Source organism: Paroedura picta, chromosome 2 (assembly GCF_049243985.1).
Source record: "Paroedura picta isolate Pp20150507F chromosome 2, Ppicta_v3.0, whole genome shotgun sequence".
Lineage (NCBI taxonomy): Eukaryota > Metazoa > Chordata > Lepidosauria > Squamata > Gekkonidae > Paroedura > Paroedura picta.
In genome coordinates this window covers 92,595,001-92,614,873 of record NC_135370.1, presented here as the reverse complement: position 1 = coordinate 92,614,873, position 19,873 = coordinate 92,595,001, and the positions used below count along the sequence as shown (strand labels likewise).

General features: G+C 42.2%; 1 protein-coding gene and 1 long non-coding RNA gene across 13 annotated transcripts in view; one reads left to right on the top strand and one right to left on the bottom strand.

Annotated features, from left to right (window-relative positions):
- LOC143829974 (uncharacterized) overlaps positions 1 to 5,507 on the top strand; it is a 28,433-nt gene extending 22,926 nt beyond the window's left edge. The window contains exons 3-4 of the long non-coding RNA XR_013228307.1: positions 3,714 to 3,963; positions 5,191 to 5,507. This is a non-coding gene — a long non-coding RNA (uncharacterized LOC143829974). The remainder of the gene's footprint in view (positions 1 to 3,713; positions 3,964 to 5,190) is intronic.
- The window catches only part of PLEKHA7 (pleckstrin homology domain containing A7), a 182,503-nt gene that overhangs the window by 24,047 nt on the left and 138,583 nt on the right, over positions 1 to 19,873 (bottom strand). For 11 of the 12 annotated variants that reach the window (XR_013228306.1, XM_077321642.1, XM_077321635.1 and 8 more), the window contains 8 exons: positions 10,455 to 10,523; positions 10,263 to 10,343; positions 9,231 to 9,380; positions 7,293 to 7,394; positions 4,922 to 5,030; positions 3,699 to 3,934; positions 3,143 to 3,331; positions 891 to 1,008 (listed from right to left, as the gene is read on the bottom strand). Coding sequence is in view for 11 of the 12 variants with exons in the window: in XM_077321642.1 (XP_077177757.1) it covers positions 891 to 1,008; positions 3,143 to 3,331; positions 3,699 to 3,934; positions 4,922 to 5,030; positions 7,293 to 7,394; positions 9,231 to 9,380; positions 10,263 to 10,343; positions 10,455 to 10,523 (1,054 nt within the window). In the remaining variant the exon portion in view is untranslated. The remainder of the gene's footprint in view (positions 1 to 890; positions 1,009 to 3,142; positions 3,332 to 3,698; positions 3,935 to 4,921; positions 5,031 to 7,292; positions 7,395 to 9,230; positions 9,381 to 10,262; positions 10,344 to 10,454; positions 10,524 to 19,873) is intronic. The other variant, XM_077321633.1, reaches the window with a different exon arrangement.

The window sequence follows — 19,873 nt, the reverse complement described above, 5'->3', positions numbered from 1 at the left end:
TGCATTGAGCAGGGGGTTGGACTAGATGGCCTGTAGGGTCCCTTCCAACTCTATGATTCTATGATTCTATGAATCCTATGTGTATGAGGATCCAACGTAGTGGCTAATCAGTAATCTGCTTATACTGGAAAGTATAAAAGAAAACTACAACTAGTCTCTAAATCAGCCTTTCTCAACTTTTTTACCATTGAGAAACCCCTGAAACATTCTTCAGGTTTCAAAAAAACCCAGAAGTGGCACAATTGTGAGGAATGTGGTTGGGAAGAATAGCTGTATATATGCCCACACGGGGCCCCTCCCCTTCCCACCTGCAAGCTCATCATTTGTCATGGGGGGGGGGCAGGTCAACATGACCATATATGGTCATATCACCCGATAAATGTTTAACAAATTTTAAAAATATATTAAAAATGAATCAACTCCCACGTATTTGGAAACCCCTCCAGGGCCATCAGGAAACCCCAGGGCCATCAGGAAACCCCAGGGTTTCAGGAAACCCTGGTTGAGAAAACCTGCTCTAAATTAATGTGCCTCAGCCAGGTTTCTGTTTTGTCTGTCTGGAGGCTTGTGCTGCTGATCTGTTCCTTGAAACTTACTTGTAAATAAATAAATATTCTGTGTCATTAATGTATAATTCCTACCTCAGTGACCTCCATATTCTACCTGGCACCACAAAACTTACCTCACAGCAGCAAAGTATAGACACTTGCAGCTTTTAATTCTCCTGGTAACTGAGAGGAAAGTTTATAGTTTAAAATAAACTTAGGTACCCCAGAAGGCTGTGTGGGTCACCTCAGTTGACAGAAATGGTCTTTCACATGCGTTATCAAAAAAATCCTGAAGCCTTGAAACAAGCACACCAAGCCTAAATAAACAATCATTTTACTTACCTCTGATAGGCAATGTTTGGTATCTGCTGTCAGTACCTATAAAACCACTGGAAGATTGGCTCAGATCACTGTTTATTGTTGCCAGTTCAGGTTCACTGACGTATGAGCGGAGTTCCACCTACATGGATGAATACTTGATTAAATGAGACTGAAAAAAGAAGCCGGGAAAATGCTCATAATTTTGCTAAGGACTTAAAGGTTCAGTTCAGATCTGTAGTGAGGCCATGGCTTATTTGAGTTGCGGTTAGTTAGTAAAACCAGAATTCTACCCAAGTTCATTGAATCCTGACTTCAGTGTTGTCATTCTTTCACTCACCAGGGACCCAGCTTCTATCTCAGTCTGTCTTGCTGTGGCCAACCAACAGCAAAGCCTAAATTCATATACTAGTGATCACCAGCCCATGAGGTTAGTGAGTCATAAGCCACTCTCACAATAAGCATCAACTACCAAACCACCCACCTCTCCACCACCAATTAGAGGCCAGCAATGGAAGTCACCAAGCAAATAGCTTCCTATTATCACTTTCAGTACACAACCCACATTTAAATACTACTGAATACTACACCACAAGTCTCTGCTCATGCCATGCACTGCACTGGCTTCTATCTGCACTGCACTGCACTGCACTGGCTTCTATCTTTGTAAGCCAACCTTCTACAGTGTTTGTCCTTTGGAGGCTGGAAAGTTTGCTGTTCACATTATCACTTAATTTTGTATTCTTAATTTTATTGCATTGTTCACTATACATGTTCACATTGTTACTCACATTATTATTTAGTTTTGTACTCCTAGTCTTACTGCACTGTTTATTCAATATCCTATACTGTATGATTATATTCCCCCTGCCTTTTGCTTTGTATATATCTTAATGTAAACAGGATCCTGCTATGTAATTTTTGCATTGCTTACGATGCTATGCTTCTGTTCTGTCTTATAGATTTCTGGGTCATTCTGGACTTCTACAACCCTAGTTCACTGTTTATTCAATTTCCCTTTTTGTTGACTGTATTGACTTACTTAGTTTAATCTGTCTTGAGTGCCTGTGAGAAAGGAGGACTATAAACAATGTAAATAAATAAAATACCTAGAATTTGAGTTGCAGTGAGAACGGTGGGCTAAAATAAGCTCTACCACACCCCTTCAGTATTCACTTATATGCCCTGTCAAGTTTATGACTCCCTGTGAGCACTATATACCAACCGCATACTGGGTAGGGTATTCACACACAGTCAAAAACCCCAACAAAGGCCTTTCAGTTGATGCAACATACAAACATGTGAGATGTGTCAAACATACATTATCGAACAGAGAAAGCAAGTATGATGCAGTAAAATTCATGAATACTAACAGACTGGGGGGGGGGGTTGCTGAGGAAGCTGCTGCAGCAAACACTGGGGTGGGGTTTTCTTTTGCTTTTTCCTCCATCCAAAGCACAAAGTCCATTACAGGGTAACAAATGAGAATAGGCTGTTAGTGGAAACTGCTTTATGGATGGGGATCAGGCACTCAAAATACCCACAGCTCCAGTGAAGTTGCTTAGAAATGCATGGTGCTATGGCTTAATTAATTAATTAATTAATGGGATGATGAATGAGACAGGCTCCAGGTCAAGGGCTGGGAAAAATTCAGTACTAGTGAGCACCATCTGAACATAAAAGTAATTTGGTATGCAATTCTACCAAACCTGATATACTGTTTAGGAGTGTGGACTTCTAATCTGGCAATCCGGGTTTGATTCCTCACTCCCCCACCTGCAACCAACTGGGTGACCTTGGGGTTTAAGATACTGTTCTATCCAAGCAGTAATATCAGGCTCTCTTAGCCTCACCTCCCTCACAGGGTGTCTGTTGTGGGGAGAGGAAAGGGAAGGCAACTGTAAGCCACTTTGAGACTCCTTCGGATAGAAAAAAGCAGCATATAAGAAACAACCCTTCTTCTTCTAGGTGGAGTTGGCACATAGCATTAGGATGAAAACAACTTGGACATAATGTGGACCACAGTTAACACTTACTGCCGTTAATAAACTAAATTCACATCCTGGCTTCAGATCTTGGTTTAAGATACACAGACTATCTATTATTAGCGTTGTGTGGGTTCAGATGATTAAATAATTATTGTGGTTAGTTTAATAAAGTGTTTTTGTTATGTCTGAATAAAGCAACGTATCTCTTTGAAAACAACATATATAAGAATCACTATATTCATGTACAATTTACAAAAGGACAACTGGATTTTAAATATGAAGGCTTACTCTATAATCTCCATTCACATACTGTCCCAGTTCTCGATCTCGTTTTCTTTCATCTGACTGACGTTTCAGTCCCCGCACTGATGTATGCCTGATTACAGTTGCTTCCCTGGGAAGAGGGGGGATGGCTGGAGGGTGGTCATCAGGACTATACAACTGTGGGAGAGGCGGTCGTGGTGGTGCTTCATCTTCCTGATCAAATGTTAAAAAACAAATGTTTTTCATTAAATGTGACTCCTAGCATTTTTCATTACAGAGCAGACTACTTTTTCAACATACATAAAATCACAAACCATTAAAACTCCAGAAAATAATGTGTATGAATTTCAGCTTCATTGTTTAAACACTATTCCACAAATGTATCTTAGAATTTCTTATTTACCAATTTGACATGCAAGCTCAAGGGTAACAAGAGTATTATAATTCTAATGTAGAAGAAGGCAGAGAAAGTCTTAATTAATTAATTTGTATTAAAAATCCAGTTCAGATGTATTTGCAATAAAATTATATATTATATTATATTATATTATTATAACATGCAATAGATTAGGACACTTACAACTTTTGGCTTCAGTTTTACAGATGACTGAATTGAAGGCTCAACTTTTTTCAGTTCTTGAGATGGAGAAAACATTCTAGGCTGTGTGTAAGGCTGAGGAAAGAGTCTAACTTCCAGAGAGGATTTGACAGGACTAGATGGTGGACTTCGCTGAGTAGAAAGTTTGTTTACTGATGTGAGAGTAGATGCTAATGAAGGCACTGAAGGCTTAGAAAATGAAGGCACTGTTTTTCTCTCTGCAAAGTGGAACATACATTACACAAAGGTAAACTGAAGAATCTGCCTGCATATTGAATGTTACCATGTTATATTTACAGCTATTTTTGGAGATATATGAAGTTATAGAAATAGAAATGACACCTACAGGTTGTGTATGGGAAATCTAATGAGAAGCTGAAGGTGTAAACAGTGAAAGGCAGGATAGAATTCTGCCAGACAAGATATACTGAATAAGGCAATTTTGATTAATGATTTTGTGCCTTTTCTCAACAGAGAGAACTAAATATGCTCACTATGACTGATTATGCATAGGCCGGAACGCCTGCGCTGGCGGCGGCAGGGCATCGGGGAAAATCCTTGATTATGCATGCTCCCGAGGGCCCAAGCCCTTGGAAGACCTGCGTTAACAGAACGTGGGTTCTTCCGGAGTCCTGGGACTCCTGAGGGCACAGGTAAGGACCAGCTTGATGGAGTCCCATGCATAATTGGAGGAGCCGAGCTTTCAGCCTGGCTCCTCCCCACAACCTATGGCGTCCCTGCAGGGATGCCTCTGGCCTCTGCTGGCTCCGCGGAGCCAACAGAGGTGACCCCCTGCCCCTGCCATGGTGGGAGAGCAGCATGCTGTTCCTCAACATCCTGCAGTGGGGTCCCCCTGCCACCAATCTCCCCCCAGCCACTGCCACTGCTTACCTGTGCTCCCGGCTCCGCGTTGCGTGAGCAGGGCTGTTGTGCCGGTACATTTGGGGGAGCTCCGCCCCCGTATGTACATGGGGGATGGCGGGGCTAAAAGCACGGCGGCAGTGCAGCGTAGCTGCCACCGTGCATAATCGGTCTATGTAAAAAATTAAAGCTGGACTAAGGAGAATCTTTGGTGATATGAACATCTTTGACCTAAAACAACAATTGGAAATCTTGCAAAAAATAAGCAAGTGTACTAAATTACACATTTGACTATATTATGATACCAGATACAGCTTTGAATGTCTGCATTATATTTCTCTTACCTGGATTCTTTATAGATTCTATGATGACTTTATAGTTGGATTTATTTGCACTTAGGCCAGCTGTAACATCCTCAATTCTCCATAAATCTTTCTGCATTTGTGTTCTCTCCTAGTAGGCAATAAAGATTGAGGAAAAGATAAATAATTAACAGCGCTTATTCTGGAGCAAAATGTCTTGCCTTTAACAAACAAACCCTTTTGATACTGATTTCTTGAACATGGCATTCCTAAAAATAAGAGCTCTTACAGCATTTACCATTGCTTTACAGACTGATACGTCACAAGATCTAGCCTCCCTGATGACAGCAAAAATTGATGCTGTTTCCATACTGCACAACGTAGGTTTGCTGCTCAAACTACTGTAATGAAGTAGACTAGGTGAAAGAAACAGGTCAATACACAATAATTCTAATTCCAATGGTCAATTAACCTATTCTCATAAATATGTGACGAAATGCAATCCAACTGAGCCAGGGAGTTTTCAAGGGTGGCAACCCCATCTCTGGAATTTCCTCCCAACATGTATTGTCTATCAGATTAACTTTCTCAAATTAATCTTATTTTAAGATTTTTATCTTTAATTTTAACACCCTAATAATGATTTTACTTGTAGTACAGTTTAAACTGTGACAACACATTATAAAGGTGAAACTGAATTATTAACCTGTGACCATTATGTTAATTTATTTAAGTAAATGGGAATTTTGGCGTATTGGAGGTGAACGGGGGAATGTAACAAAGTGTGAAATATAATTTAAAAATAATATTCTGCTATGATAATTAATCTATAAACGCATCTAGCCCTAGCAACAAGCAAAAAAAAACCTCCTGTGAACATGGAGATTAGGAAAGCAGAAGAATATTGTAACTCTGTGTCAAAAGCATAGATAAGCACAGGGACATTCAAAGCAGCTTTAGTTAGACCATACCATTTATCTGAATTGGCAGTGGCACTCCAAGGCTTAATACAGAGGATCTTCCTCAAACTTAGTACACAATATGATTATGTATAACCAGATATGAAAATATAAATAATAAATCAATTATTTTAAGTTATAAAAGCGTGCCAGCAAACAGGATTAGGGAAGGCAACTTCCCTAATGAAGCAAAATCCAACCATGAAGCAAAATTCATGACAAAGCCAGTTTCAGAGGTTTGTGGCCAAAACAGAAAGCCACAAAAACAGCTGAGATGCATGGAGTGTTCCCCACTGCTCAGATATTTGGATCTTTCTTGGTCTATCAGCATCAGTGTATTACATGCAATTGAACGTAATTCTTCAGGATCTCAGACAGAAGTCTTTGATATCTACTACTTGATCTTTTAAATTGAAGAAGCAAGAGATTGAACCTACTTTAATGTAAAGCAGATGCTATACCACTGAGCCGCAGGGGAAATGGAAAAAGGAAGTTATGTGATAGGGTGGGGCCTCCCTTCACTTTTCTATTGTAGTCTTCTTGAGAATTTTCAAGAAGAAAGAAATCAAGACACTACACTTGAATCCAAGAAACACAGATGCCCAATTGAAATGCAAATCATAGTACTTTGGGACTGAGAGCTTATTTTCATGAATCCCACCAAGTTTTTTTAAAAAGTTGGTGTGGCTCTTGGCCAGGAAAGCTTCTAACTGGCCACTGAATATTTGATTGGCTGTTCAGATTTATTTATTTGTTGCATTTGTAGATCACCCCTATCAGGTTAAAATAACATGATATCAATAACAGCTGCTACCACCACTGGTTTTATTCTCTCATTCCTCTTTTTCAGTGTATTTTTTAAATTACATCTTTTTTTTTCTCCTTCACTCGGATTTCTTCTGGGGAGGGGCTAATTTTCTGTGGCAGCCATTTTGTGGTTGTCCTTGCCTACCACAGAAGCAATTTTGTGTTTGCATCCATCATTTTATGTTGGAATTCCAAAGGTGTCTATTAGATTCAAAGAGGTTAGGGACCCCAAGCTTATAAAGAAAGAAAGGCTATTTAAATATAGAGGCTAATGAATGCTCTGAAGAAAATAAAGAGTGAGAATATTTTTCTGCCTCACCACTACAGTTTATCCATGGTGAATTTGTTTGGCAGTATGCTTAGAAAAAGCCAAAACAAAATACAACATCACATGCTGCATAACTGAATTACTGAATAAACTGATATTAAGAGGTGGTTCAGAAAACTTCAAGAGCGGATTAGACAGACTCAGGGAAGTGGATGGGTCTACCAGCTCTTACGGCTAAATAGAATCTTGATGTTCAGAAGCAGTTTATGCTTGAAAGTTCTATGTTTGCTTCAACAATCAGACCTTGAACTGGAAAGAAATTTGTAAGCAAACTGAAAAATAACTAATTGAGACTTTCAGGATTGAAAAATACACTCACCTGAGAGATAAAAGATCTATTCATCTGTTCCTGCAAGGCTTGCTTCAGCTGGTTGACATCCTTCTCCAGTTTCAGGTACTCATTCCAAGCATTTTCCATTTCCTATTGGTAGAAACAAAACACTCAATTTTATCCTATAAAATACTGTAGGCCTGCTTAAAATTTTAAGCTTTAAGCAGTGCAAACTACAAACTAAGGTGTATTATATTACAATCTTATGAATACTTATGTAGGAATAACACACTGAATATATATGTACAGGGCTATCCTATAAGAAGGAAAATTAGAGATAAACTACACATTATGGCAGACATGGGTTCAATCCATTTCTGCCAATGCCATTTTATAGAAGAATTTAGCAGTTTAAAAATTGCTGGGAGGGCTCATCATACCTACAGCACAATATCAATAAGTCATCTTGTTTCTCCCCATAGTGCCTTTTCAAATGCTGAAACAGCTCCCTCAACAGCTGTTTTGACCATGGGTTGGACCTGTGTCTGCCATAATGTGTAGCTTGACCCTTAGGGAATAGAACATAGATTATAACCCTGAGGGTACTTGTTAATGGTTCAGCATCTTCTTGGAAAAAAGAGTGACAAATGGAGTACCCCAAGGATCTGTCCTGGGGCCTGTGTTGTTCAACATATTTATAAATGATTTGGATGAGGGATTAGAGGGGATACTTATTAAATTTGCAGACGATACTAAACTGGGAAGGGGTAGCAAACACAACAGAAGTCAGAATCAGAATACAGGATGATCTTGATAGGCTTGAGAAGTGGGCTAAACTGAATAAAATGAAGTTCAATAGGGACAAATGTAAAGTTCTGCATTTAGGCAGGAAAAACCAAATACACCAATATAAGATGGGGGAGACTTGTCTTGGCAGTAGCATATGTGAAAAGGATCTAGGAGTCTTAGTAGACCATACATTGAACATGAGTCAGCAGTGTGACTTGGTGGCTAAGAAGGCAAATGAGATTTTGGGCTATATCAAATGGAGTATAGTATCCAGATCACAGGAGGTGATGATACCGCTTTACTCTGTTCTGGTTTGGCCTCACTTGGAGTACTGTGTTCAGTTTTGGGCACCCCAGTTGAAGAGGGATGTAGACAAATTGGAGCGTGTCCAGAGGAGGGCAACAAAGATGGTGAGGGGTTCGGAGACCAAGACGTATAAAGAAAGGTTAGGGGAGCTTGGTCTGTTTAGCCTACAGAGGAGACGACTGAGAGGGAATTTGATCATCTTCAAGTATTTAAAAGGGTGCCATATAGAGGATGGAGAAGAGTTGTTCTCTCTTGCCCCAGAGGGATGGACCAGAACCAATGGGATGAAATTAATTCAAAAGAAATTCCATCTAAACATCAGGAAGAAGTTCCTGACAGAGCGGTTTCTCAGTGGAACAGGCTTCCTCCATCTTTGGAAAGTTTTAAACAGAGGCTAGAAAGCCATCTGACAGAGAGGCTGATTCTATGAAGGCTCAAAAGGGCGGCAGGTTACAATAGATGAGAGATAGGGATGTGAGTGTCCTGCATAGTGCAGGGGGTTGGACTAGATGACCCATGAGGCCCCCTCCAACTCTATTATTCGATGATTCGATGATTCTATGAAAACCTTCCTGCTTAAACGTAAATACATTCGAATTGGAAAAAAATACATTGAAATAAGTAAAAACACTACAATGGATCCAATGGAAATTTCTGCAAATTGTGACATTTTCTTCAGGGTAACAAGTCTTGTCCCAGTTGAAGGTTCTTTTCAGTGAAGGTAAATGATGCCATTATTAAAAGAGTTCCAAATAATCCAATCCATGGGGCGATCCAAATACATACTGTCCATATTGACCTGACAAACAAAAAGCACTGAAGCCACTGTCACTAATTCACTTTTCCAGAAGTTATTTACGTTGTCCTTCTTCAGATACATCAAATACTTACTGTAGATACTTTGGATATTTCAGCCCGAATATGTATAAGATCCTCCTGTAGAAGTCTCTGTTGGTATGAAATTTTCTCTGTGTGTTGTGGCTGTTCTTTGTACTGTTCCATCTGCCTGTGCAATACTTCCAAGACGGATTCTAACTGATCCTAAAAATGTGATTAAAAAAAATTAAAAAGCAGCAAATAATTATTTAAAAATATTTATGCAAAGTATAAAGTTTGGAGACCAAGATGTATGAAGAAAGGTTGAGGGAACTTGGTCTGTTTAGCCTGGAGAGGAGGCGACTGAGAGGGGATCTGATAATCATCTTTAAGTATTTAAAAGGCAGCCATATAGAGGATGGAGAAGAGTTGTTCTCTCTTGTCCCTGAGGGATGAACCTGAACCAATGGGATTAAATTAATTCAAAAGAAATTCTGTCTAAACACTGGAAAAAGTTCCTGACAGAACAGTTTCTCAGTGGAACAGGCTTCCTCGGGAGGTGGTGGGTTCTCCATCTTTGGAAATTTTTAAACAGAGGCTGGATAGCCATCTGACAGAGAGGCTGATTCTGTGAAGGTTCAAGGGTGTGGCAGGTTACAGTGGATGAGAAATAGGGTTGTGAGTGTCCAGCATTGTGCAGGGGGTTGGACTAGATGATCCAGGAGGTCCCTTCCAACTCTGTTATTCTGTGATTCACACTGCAGAAATGTGCCACACAGAGGTGTTGGAGGAAGGGGAGGGGAGGAGAAAGATGCAGCAAAAGGAATAAAAGTCTGTTGTGGTAGGAGGGAGGAAAGAGGAAAGCAATGTGGGAACCAAAGAGTTGGGAAGAAAGGGGAGGCCAGCAGATATTTACCTTGCCCTACATGTTATTATGTCTTGGCCAAATGTCTATTTTAGTAATTAGCCTATTTTCATAGAGCCTTCATTGGTGTGCTTTACATCTTCCTCACCATGAGGACACCATCAGAAGGTAACATCAAAACAAGCAACATTACAATTATACAAAGTCTATTTAAAGGCAAGAACCACTGCAATCATATTTACTTTGTTTTCCTTAAGAGCTCTTATTTTGTCTTCTAGGTCTTGGAGGATCTTGTCTTGTTCACAGAGAACACTTAATTTCACCTACAAATAAGAATATACATGAAATCAGAGTAGTAAATGGAATTCCTTCCATTTGCCTTAGAACAACTGTCCCACATTTTTGTCCTTTATAAAGCAATGTTTCATACTTACATCAATATCACTTTCTGCAATCTTTATAGGTTTGATATTTCGTTCTTTTATTGTATCACGCCCCGTTACCTAAAAAATAATAAATATTTTAGGCTAAAATGTGTGGGTTATATGAGGACAACAACAAATGTAAGTATAGTTATATCTGAAAATCTTTTAATTAATTCCATCAACCTTCAGTGTAAATTTTGCACTATTTTGTATCATTTACACTAGGATTATTACAAATGTCTTACATAAAAATTGAAATGCTATTAAACATTACAATACCTTATTAGCTAGTTCAAGTTTTCTTTCCACTGTGAAAAACAATAAACTAATTTTGTAGTTCAGAAACTGCTACTTGTAGTCAAGCTGAATAAATTTTACATAGGACCACAACACACAACCTTTACATGGGAACATAGGATAAAGCAGAAAATATTGAATGGCATTCTTCAAGCAAATAGTACAAACCCAACCCTAATCAACCCTATGAATATCTTCACCTAATGTTAAGTATGAATGGCCTAATATGTAGTGCCTAAGTATCAAACCTTATTCAAAAGATATAGATGTTTTAAAATGTTTTCATATTTACAAAGGTCATCATTAGCTACAAAGAAGTGGCCCTGATATACATGTGCTCTTTTTTGTCATTTCCTGTGGTGAATCAGAAGCTGCTATTTTGATTTCCCACATTTCCAAAGCAGCTTTGGTATTGTAGAGGGAAAGTTTTTTATTCAAAATCCTGCAGCACAAGATCCTTTGTATTAAGAGTTCATTGGTTTTAGGAAATTGCATTTTATTTTTAACTAGTCGAAAAGCGCCACTGCCGCCCACATGCCACCGCCAGTGCTTCCATGTGGACAGTGTTGCTGCCGCTGCCAGAGATCAGTGGGCAAGGCAGGGTGGTGCGGCAAGCATGTGCCGGCATTTTGGCTGCCGTTCCTCTCCCCGGGGGTTGGTTGACTGGCACCAGTGCTGCTGCCAGGCTGCTGGCGCAGTTGGGCATCCCCAGTGCAGCCTGTGCAGCGGAAGTGCAGCCTCCTGTGTTCAGCGGTGGCGGGGCAACAGGCATGGTGGTAGTATTGGCACAGTTGCCGCCTCCTAGCCACTGGCGGTGGCTGCTGTCGTGCACCACCACCAGCTGGAGGGAGGGAGGTGAATTGAGGGGCCAGCCCAATCTGGGTGCAGCCAGGGCCAGATTTGAGTCTGGAGACTCTCCACCCCCTGGGGAGTTTCACAAATATTATAGAGCGCCATGGATAAGGATGGGATTTATCACCACATGCTCAGTTAAGAACATAAGAGCTCCCCTGAACACGTACAATAGTGCAACCAGTCAAGCACCCTGCAGCTGACCTTACAGACTAGAAAGTAAACAAGATGCACAAAGGCATTCTACTGCTTCCTCCATCAATAACTATAATTTAAAGCTACATTTTCAAACCAAGGTTACACAACCCCAGAGCCCGAGAGATTATGTGGGTTGGGGGGGGGGGATTTAGTTTCTTTTAAGAATATATCATATGGAAGTTTTTCACTTAAAATAACAAACTAGGGTGATAGAGGGGGGGGATACATGTCACTTCCAGGGTTGTGGCCAGCTGACACTTCAGGACTACTTCAAAACCTACAATTTTTTTCAAGGATTATTCCACAGTCAAAAGATTTTAAAAGGCCAATTTATTTATTATTTTTATTTATTTATTTCAATTTACAAATAGCTCTCTCTGCCAGAGGCCTTATGGAATTCAGTGAGCTCCAACTGGACCCTGATGTTTTTGGGAGCTCATTCCATCAGGCAGCAGCCAGGGCCGAGAAGGCTGGGGACCACTGGCTTGTTTGTATTTGCAGAGCACAAGGCTCTTCTGAGGACATATTTGGAGAGGCAGTCCCTTAGAGAAATACAGCATTTGAACATGACAATCCTATTCCATTATTGTGACTAACAGTTGTTGATGGTGCAACATGGGCGCTCTTGAATTTAGATTCCAAGTGCTCTCCAGCCCAGAAAAAAAGTATGAATTTGCTGAGGAATTAAATGTTTAGTCTATAGCCGAGAAAAAAGGAAGACTTCCAGTTGAAATATGGCCCACATGCTAAGTTGTGACTAAGAACCGGACACAGCCAATTGCTGAAAGACCATTTGGTATGTATCTGAAAGTGGAAAAGGTATCTATGACGGTCTCTTGCATTAATATCTTGAAAATAGAGGGGATGGAATAGCTTATGAAATCATTTAAAATAGAAACTACTGCTTTAAGCAACAAAATGTAATATAGAAGAAGAGTTGTTTTTTATATGCCGCTTTCCTCTACCTGAAGGAATCTCAAAGCTGCTTACATTCCCCTTCCCTTTCCTCTCCCCACAACAGACACCCTGTGAGGTGGGTGAGGCTGAGAGAGCCCTGATATTATTGCTCAGTCAGAACAGTTTTATCAGTGCCGTGGCAAGCCCAAGGTAACCCAGCTGGTTGCATGTGGGGGAGCGCGGAATCAAACCCGGCTCGCCCGATTAGAAGTTTGCACTCCTAACCACTACACCAAGTAAGGAGCAAGAATGAATAGGAATGGTTAGGAATTGCTAAATCTTTAAGCCCTTACTTCACATGGCCACATGAAATTATGCTTGTCTTGACAATATGTGGTCAGAACATATATGGAAACGAAACATTGGCCTACCTGAAGGTTTCTTCTCTTCAGTGGGGCGAAGTCCTCCACACTGGTTAGGTCACGCCTCCAACTGCTCCTTGCAGGGTAATGCAAATTAGCAAGCCTTCTGGGATCGTGGTAGGCTGACCCCTCCAGGCCTGGAATAGCCAAGCTCCCACCAATAATGTTCTTATCCAACCAACTTTATGAATCATTTAACTTCTTTAATTATTGAACTTAAACATGAACAGCAATATCAACATGAAAACCAACTTTTCATAACATATCTGCTTTTCACCAGTTTTGCAACACAACCTATTGAGGAGGGTAAATATATTGGAGGACTTTGCCCCACTGAAGAGAAGAAACCTTCAGGTAGGCCAATGTTTCGTTCTCCTTCAGTGGGGGAAGTCCTCCACACTGGTTATGTAACCAAGCTAAATAGGGTGGGCTTATGTATATACATCTTACAGATTCAACCTGCCACCTGTTTCAAGACTCGTCTGCCAAAGGTTCCTCCTCCTGAGCCTCAATTTTGTAATGCCTCACAAAAGTAGTAAAGGAGGACCATGTGGCTGTCCTACAAATCTCCTCAATCGAGGCTCTGGTTCTAAAGGCTGCCGAGGTGGCTGCGGCTCTGGTTGAGTGCGCCGTGATATTATTTGGACAACTCAACCCTTGTGAATCATAAGCCTGCTTGATACACAGTCTTATCCAATTGCTCACTGTAGACTTTGATACCTTATTACCTAAGTTTGTTGTGCCGTAAGCCACAAATAAGGCCTCCGTTAATCTAAAGGCCTGAGTCCTTTTGATATAACATCTCAGTGCCCTTCTGACATCTAATTTGTGCCAGTTCTTTTCTGTTTCCCCTGAAGGGTTTGGAAAAAATGACGGAATCACTATTTGTTGGTTCAAATGAAACCCTGAATTGACTTTTGGCACAAAGGAAGGATCTGTACGTAACAAAACAGACCGTTTACGGAATATACATAGATCTTTGGCAATCGATAGGGCACCCAGTTCAGACACCCTTCTTGTTGCTGTAATCGCAATCAAAAAGGTCACTTTCCAAGACAAGTACTTTAATTCTATCGATTTTAGGGGTTCAAATGGACGTCTCGTAAGCGCCTGAAGCACCCTTGAGAGGTTCCATGTCAGAAACCTATGTTGCATAGGTGTTGCTAATTGAGCCGCCCCTTTGAGATATTTTCTGATCAGTTTATTGCTTGCAAGGCCTTTTAGACCTTTGAACTCCAACACCGCTGCTAAGGCTGACACCTGACGTCGCAGTGTATTAGGCCTTAACCCTTTACTTCTACCATCATGTAAGAATGCCAAGATATCTTTATAAGACGGCTTCATAGGGTCCAAATTGCGGTTCCGTGCCCATTTTTTAAAGGCCAGCCAGGTATAATTATATATTCTCCTGGTTGCTGGACGCCTAGCATGAAACATTACATCCGCAATCTCTTTGGAAATGCCAGACTCTACTAACGCTTCCCTACCAATTTCCATGCCGTCATTTTTAACCACTGAGGATCTGGGTGCCAAAGTGGCTCCTGGCTTAACAGATCTGGAGTCACTGGCAAGGTCCATGGTTTCTCTACTGATAGTTGTATTAAGTCCGAGAACCATGGTCTCCTTGGCCACCAGGGTGCCAATAGTATTACAGTTGCCTGATCCTCTCTGATTTTGTTCAACACTTGGTTCAGCAGTCGAGTTGGGAGAAACACATAGAGAAGCCCCTTCGGCCAGTTCTGGAGAAGAGCGTCTATGCCTTCTGACCCTTTTTCCGGAAACCTGGACATGAATCTGTTCACTTTCTTGTTTTTTGCTGTGGCAAACAGATCCATTATTGGATTTCCAAAGCGAAGGATGATCTGCTGGAACACTTGATTGTTGATTGACCACTCTGTCGGATCCACATCCTTGCGGCTCAGCCAATCCGCCATCACATTCTGGGTGCCTTGAAGATGCTGAGCCTTCACTCCTTGGACATGGCTTTCTGCCCACTGGCATACCATCACTGCCTCCTTGTGTAGCATCAACACTCTTGTTCCCCCCTGTCGGTTCACATGTGCCTTGGCTGTCACGTTGTCTGTTTTGATTAGGACATACTGGTCCTGGAGTAGATCCTGAAAAGCTACCAGCGCTAATCTGATAGCCCTTAACTCCAACAGATTTATGCTGTACGTGGACTCTGTTTTTGTCCACTTTCCCTGGACCATCTGGTTTCTGCAGTGCGCTCCCCAACCTCTGAGGCTCGCATCTGTGGTCACAATGATTGGCACTGGCTGAATACATTTCACTCCCTTGGTCAGGTTTGCCTTCGAGCGCCACCAGTTTAAATCCTTTTTCAGTCTCTGAGATGAAGATCACTTTGTGTCTTTTCTTGATGATCTGACATTGAAATGGCAGTAATGTCCATTGTAGTGGTCTGAGGTGTAACCTTGCCCAGGGAACTGTTTCTATGGTTGCTACCAAGAGGCCTAGCAGTTGTGCCAAGAGCATCAAGTCTACTTTTTTTGTCTTGCAAACCTTTGACACCATATCCTTCACCTTCCTCACCCTGTCTGGAGTCAGGAATACTCTGGCTTGTTTGGTGTTGATCAGAGTGCCTAAGTGAATCAGCTCCCTGGATGGTGTCAGATTGCTTTTCTGAAAGTTGATCAAGAACCCATGTTCTTGAAGTGTGCGTACTGTAACCTCTACACTCTTCTGGGTTTCCCTGAGGCTCTCCCCCCTCAGCAAAACGTCGTCCAAATACGAATAAATGTGAACAGCTCTTTGTCAAAGAACTGCAACCAAAGTCACCATCACCTTGGTAAAAACTCTTGGAGAGGAAGAGAGGCCAAAGGGTAATGCCTTGTATTGGTAATGCTTGTTCCTGAAGGCAAATCTGAGGAATTGTCTGGAAGTTTGATGTATTGGAATGTGTAGGTAGGCTTCTTTCAAGTCTAAAGAAGCCATGAAGTCGTTGACCTGAAGTGCCTGTAGAATGGAACGAAGGGACTCCATTTTGAACTTCTGTTTTCTGATAAATAGGTTCAGTTCCTTTAAGTTCAGAATTGCCCTCCATTCTCCTGACTTCTTGGGCACAATGAACAGTATAGAATATACGCCCTTGCCCCTCTGAGATGTTGGAACTTCCCCTATCGCCCCAATGTCCAGTAAATGTTGAATAGCTTCCTGTACTAAAGAAGCTTTCACTTCCTCTTTCGGTATAGGGGACGACACAAATTTGTGGGGAGGTGTCTGAACAAACTGTATCTTGTAGCCGTGCTCCACAACTGACAGGACCCACTTGTCTGAAGTTGACTGCTGCCATGCAGGAAGAAAATTCTGAAGATGGCCTCCTATTCTGGCGTCATGCTGTAGATTTTTTGGATACTGTATTTCCATCCCTTTGTTTGTTGGGTTGATACTGGGGTCTCTGGTATCTAGACTGGTATGGGAAGGAACGTCTCCCTCTGAAACTATCTCTCTGGGAACGTTGAGACTTGTACGAACGAAAGGACTGAAAGGATTTCTTTTTGAATTCCTTGTCCTTCGGAGAAGTTGATGGCATTGCCTTTTTCTTTTCTTTGGTCTCTACTAAGACTTTGTCTAGCGCACCTTCCCCAAAAAGAAGTCTGCCTGAAAATTTTTCCGTTGCCAGATTAGATTTTGATAGGGTATCCACTTTCCAGTGTTTAAGCCAGAGATTACGCCTGGCTACTATATTGGCCCCCTGTGCCCTGGCTGAGAACTGCAATGCATCTTGTGACGCATCTGCAGCAAACTGGCAGGCTCTTTTGATCTTCTCAACCTTAGGGGGTCTGGCTCTGGATCTTGCAACAAGTCATCAGTCCAGACTACTGCCGCTCTGGCAAAATTAGAAAGAACTGCATCTGCCCTTATAGCTAAGGAATTGGCTTCATGAGCTTTCTTTAACACAGTCTCATTTTTTTTGTCTACCGGATCCTTTAGGACGTTATCTCCATCTTTGGTTAGTACTGCTCCTGATAACATAGCCACTACAGGAGCATCGACCAGTGGTATTTTTAGATCCTGCATGGTTTCATCTGGAAGCATATAAAATCTTTTGGCTACAGAATGCAAGGATATCCCACTACCAGGAATTGCCCATTCAGCTCTCATGACATCTTCAAAATCATCAGTAAATGGGCATACTGTCAGCTTATTGGGGGGTTTCTTGAAACCTCTTGCATCCAAGTTAGCTGATCTCCTGGTTTTTCCTGAAGCAGAACTGGTCACAGTCTCCTCCTCATAATTGAGACTTTTAGTGACCTTTTTCAAAAGTCTTTGAAAATGTTCTGCTTGAAAAAGTTTGGAGGAGACTTCTTTGCAGTCAGAATCTGTCCCTGACCATTCCCCATCCTCCTTGTCTGAAGCCACTGTAACTGATGTAGCTGCTGACTGAAGATCCTCCCTTTCTGCCTCTGAATGTTGAAAGGTATGTCTGTCCCTTGTGTGAAGTCTCTTTGGTCTCCTGCTAGAGGAAGAGGCTGCTCTCTTAGATCTTAAAGAGGATCCTTTTCTCTTTCTCGATCCCCTGCTCCCTCTAGTGGATGAGGAATCCGTATTTTCACTTGGGCATGGGGAGGAACTGGACTCCCTCCTTCTATTTTGGGAGGGTGGGAGGGACTTTTCTTGCACCCTGGCTGCAGTCTGGGCTTGTGGAGGAGCAGCTGACTGTGGAATCCACAAAGTCTGCCATTGTTCCCCCCCCCACTCTGCCAGTGAGGGTGCTAAAAAGGCGGGAAAAACCGGTGTGCTGGTGTTATCTGCAGTCATCACATTTTCTGCTCTAGCAAGGGAGGTTTGTAGAAAGAGGGGCCCCACTGCCCCACCTCCCAGCCCAGCCACAGTTCCTGTTACAAACACATTACCAGCCTGCTCTTGTAATCTCTCAGTGCTGGTCCCGGGTGCGGCTGTATTCTGCCCGGGGGCGTCACGTCTCTCAGGCAGAGGAGACACGGTCGCCTCCGACCAGGCGATTTCTTCCCCTCCCCGCTCAGCCAGAACGGGGATGAGGGAATTCTCCGCCTGCAAGCCTGCAGACGGAGCTGGAGAAGATGAAAGCTGCTTCCCTGAATTCAGCATAGCCGACCGTTTCTGGGCTTTTGCAGCCTCTTTCACCTCCAATTGATTTGACCTTTCCTTCCTTCTAGATTCTGCCCCCGAGGCTGTTTTCCTCTTAGCGGAGGTATTTTGCATATTCTGTTTGCTTTTTGTTTTGCAGATCAAGGAGCTCAGCTTCTAAGATCCTGCTCGGAGCTTGCAGGGCAACAGGACTGGAGGGGTCAGCCTACCACGATCCCAGAAGGCTTGCTAATTTGCATTACCCTGCAAGGAGCAGTTGGAGGCGTGACCTAACCAGTGTGGAGGACTTCCCCCACTGAAGGAGAAAGACAGCTGAAAGGAGGCGGTGTAACTGAACTTTTGACCTGCCTGTTGAAAGCAACAGAAACATTTTTCTGTTGGTGGATGAGGTGAAGGAGGTGGGGACCCTAGGGGGAAGTGACCATGTCCTCATAGAATTCCTTTTGAGATGGGGTGCCAAGGAGGTTTGTAGCCAGATGCAGATATTGGATTTCCGTAGGGCAAACTCAGAGATATGATGACTGTCATACCATGGACGAGAATGCTGGAAGGGAAGGGAGCATGTGAAGGGTGGGCACTACTCAAACAAGAGCTATTGCATGCTCAATCCATGACTATCCCAGAAAGACAAAAATACTGCAGGAGCTCTAAGAAGCCTATTTGGATGAACAGAGAACTTCAAGAGGAACTAAGAAAGAAAAGGGAAATGTTCAGGAAATGGAGGGAAGGACAGAGCTCTAAAGAAGAGTGTCTACAGGTTACTAGGCACTGTAGATCAATCATCAGAAAGGCCAAAGCTGAGAGTGAGATAAGATTGGCCAGGGAAGCCCACTGTAACAAGAAAAGATTTTTCAGTTACGTGAGGAGCAAACGTAAAGTAAAGGAGGCAATAGGCCCACTGTTGAGTGTGGATGGACAAACTCTAATGGAGGATGCAGAGAAAGCAGAACGGCTCAGCACCTATTTTACATCTGTTTTTTCCCACAGGTCAAAGGGTTTAGGCACATCTAGAGATGGCAGTAGCCAAGGATAGTATCTGGGTGGCAGGTTGACAAGGACAGAGAGGTTGTCGAGAGGTATTTAGCTGCACTGGATGAGTTCAAATCCCCTGGGCTGGATAAAATGCACCCGAGAGTGCTCAAAGAACTTTCCGGAGAACTTGCACAACCCTTGTCCATCATCTTCAGGACCTCTTTAAGGACTGGAGATGTCCCGGAGGACTGGAAGAGAGCAAACGTTATTCTGATCTTCAAAAAAGGAAGGAAGGATGACCCGGGAAACTACAAACCAGTGAGTCTGACCTCTATTGTGGGGAAGATAATGGAGCAGATATTAAAGGGAGCGATCTGCAAACATCTGGAGGACAATTTGGTGATCCAAGGAAGTCAGCATGGATTTGTTTCCAACAGGTCCTGCCAGACCAACCTAGTTTCCTTTTTTGACCAAGTAACAGGTTTTCTGGATCGGGGAAATTCAGTTGATGTCATTTACTTGGATTTTAGTAAAGCTTTTGACAAGGTTCCCCATGATGTTCTGATGGATAAATTGAAGGACTGCAATCTGGATTTTCAAATAGTTAGGTGGATAGGGAATTGGTTAGAGAACCGCACTCAAAGAGTTGTTGTCAATGGTGTTTCATCAGACTAGAGAGAGGTGAGTAGCGGGGTACCTCAG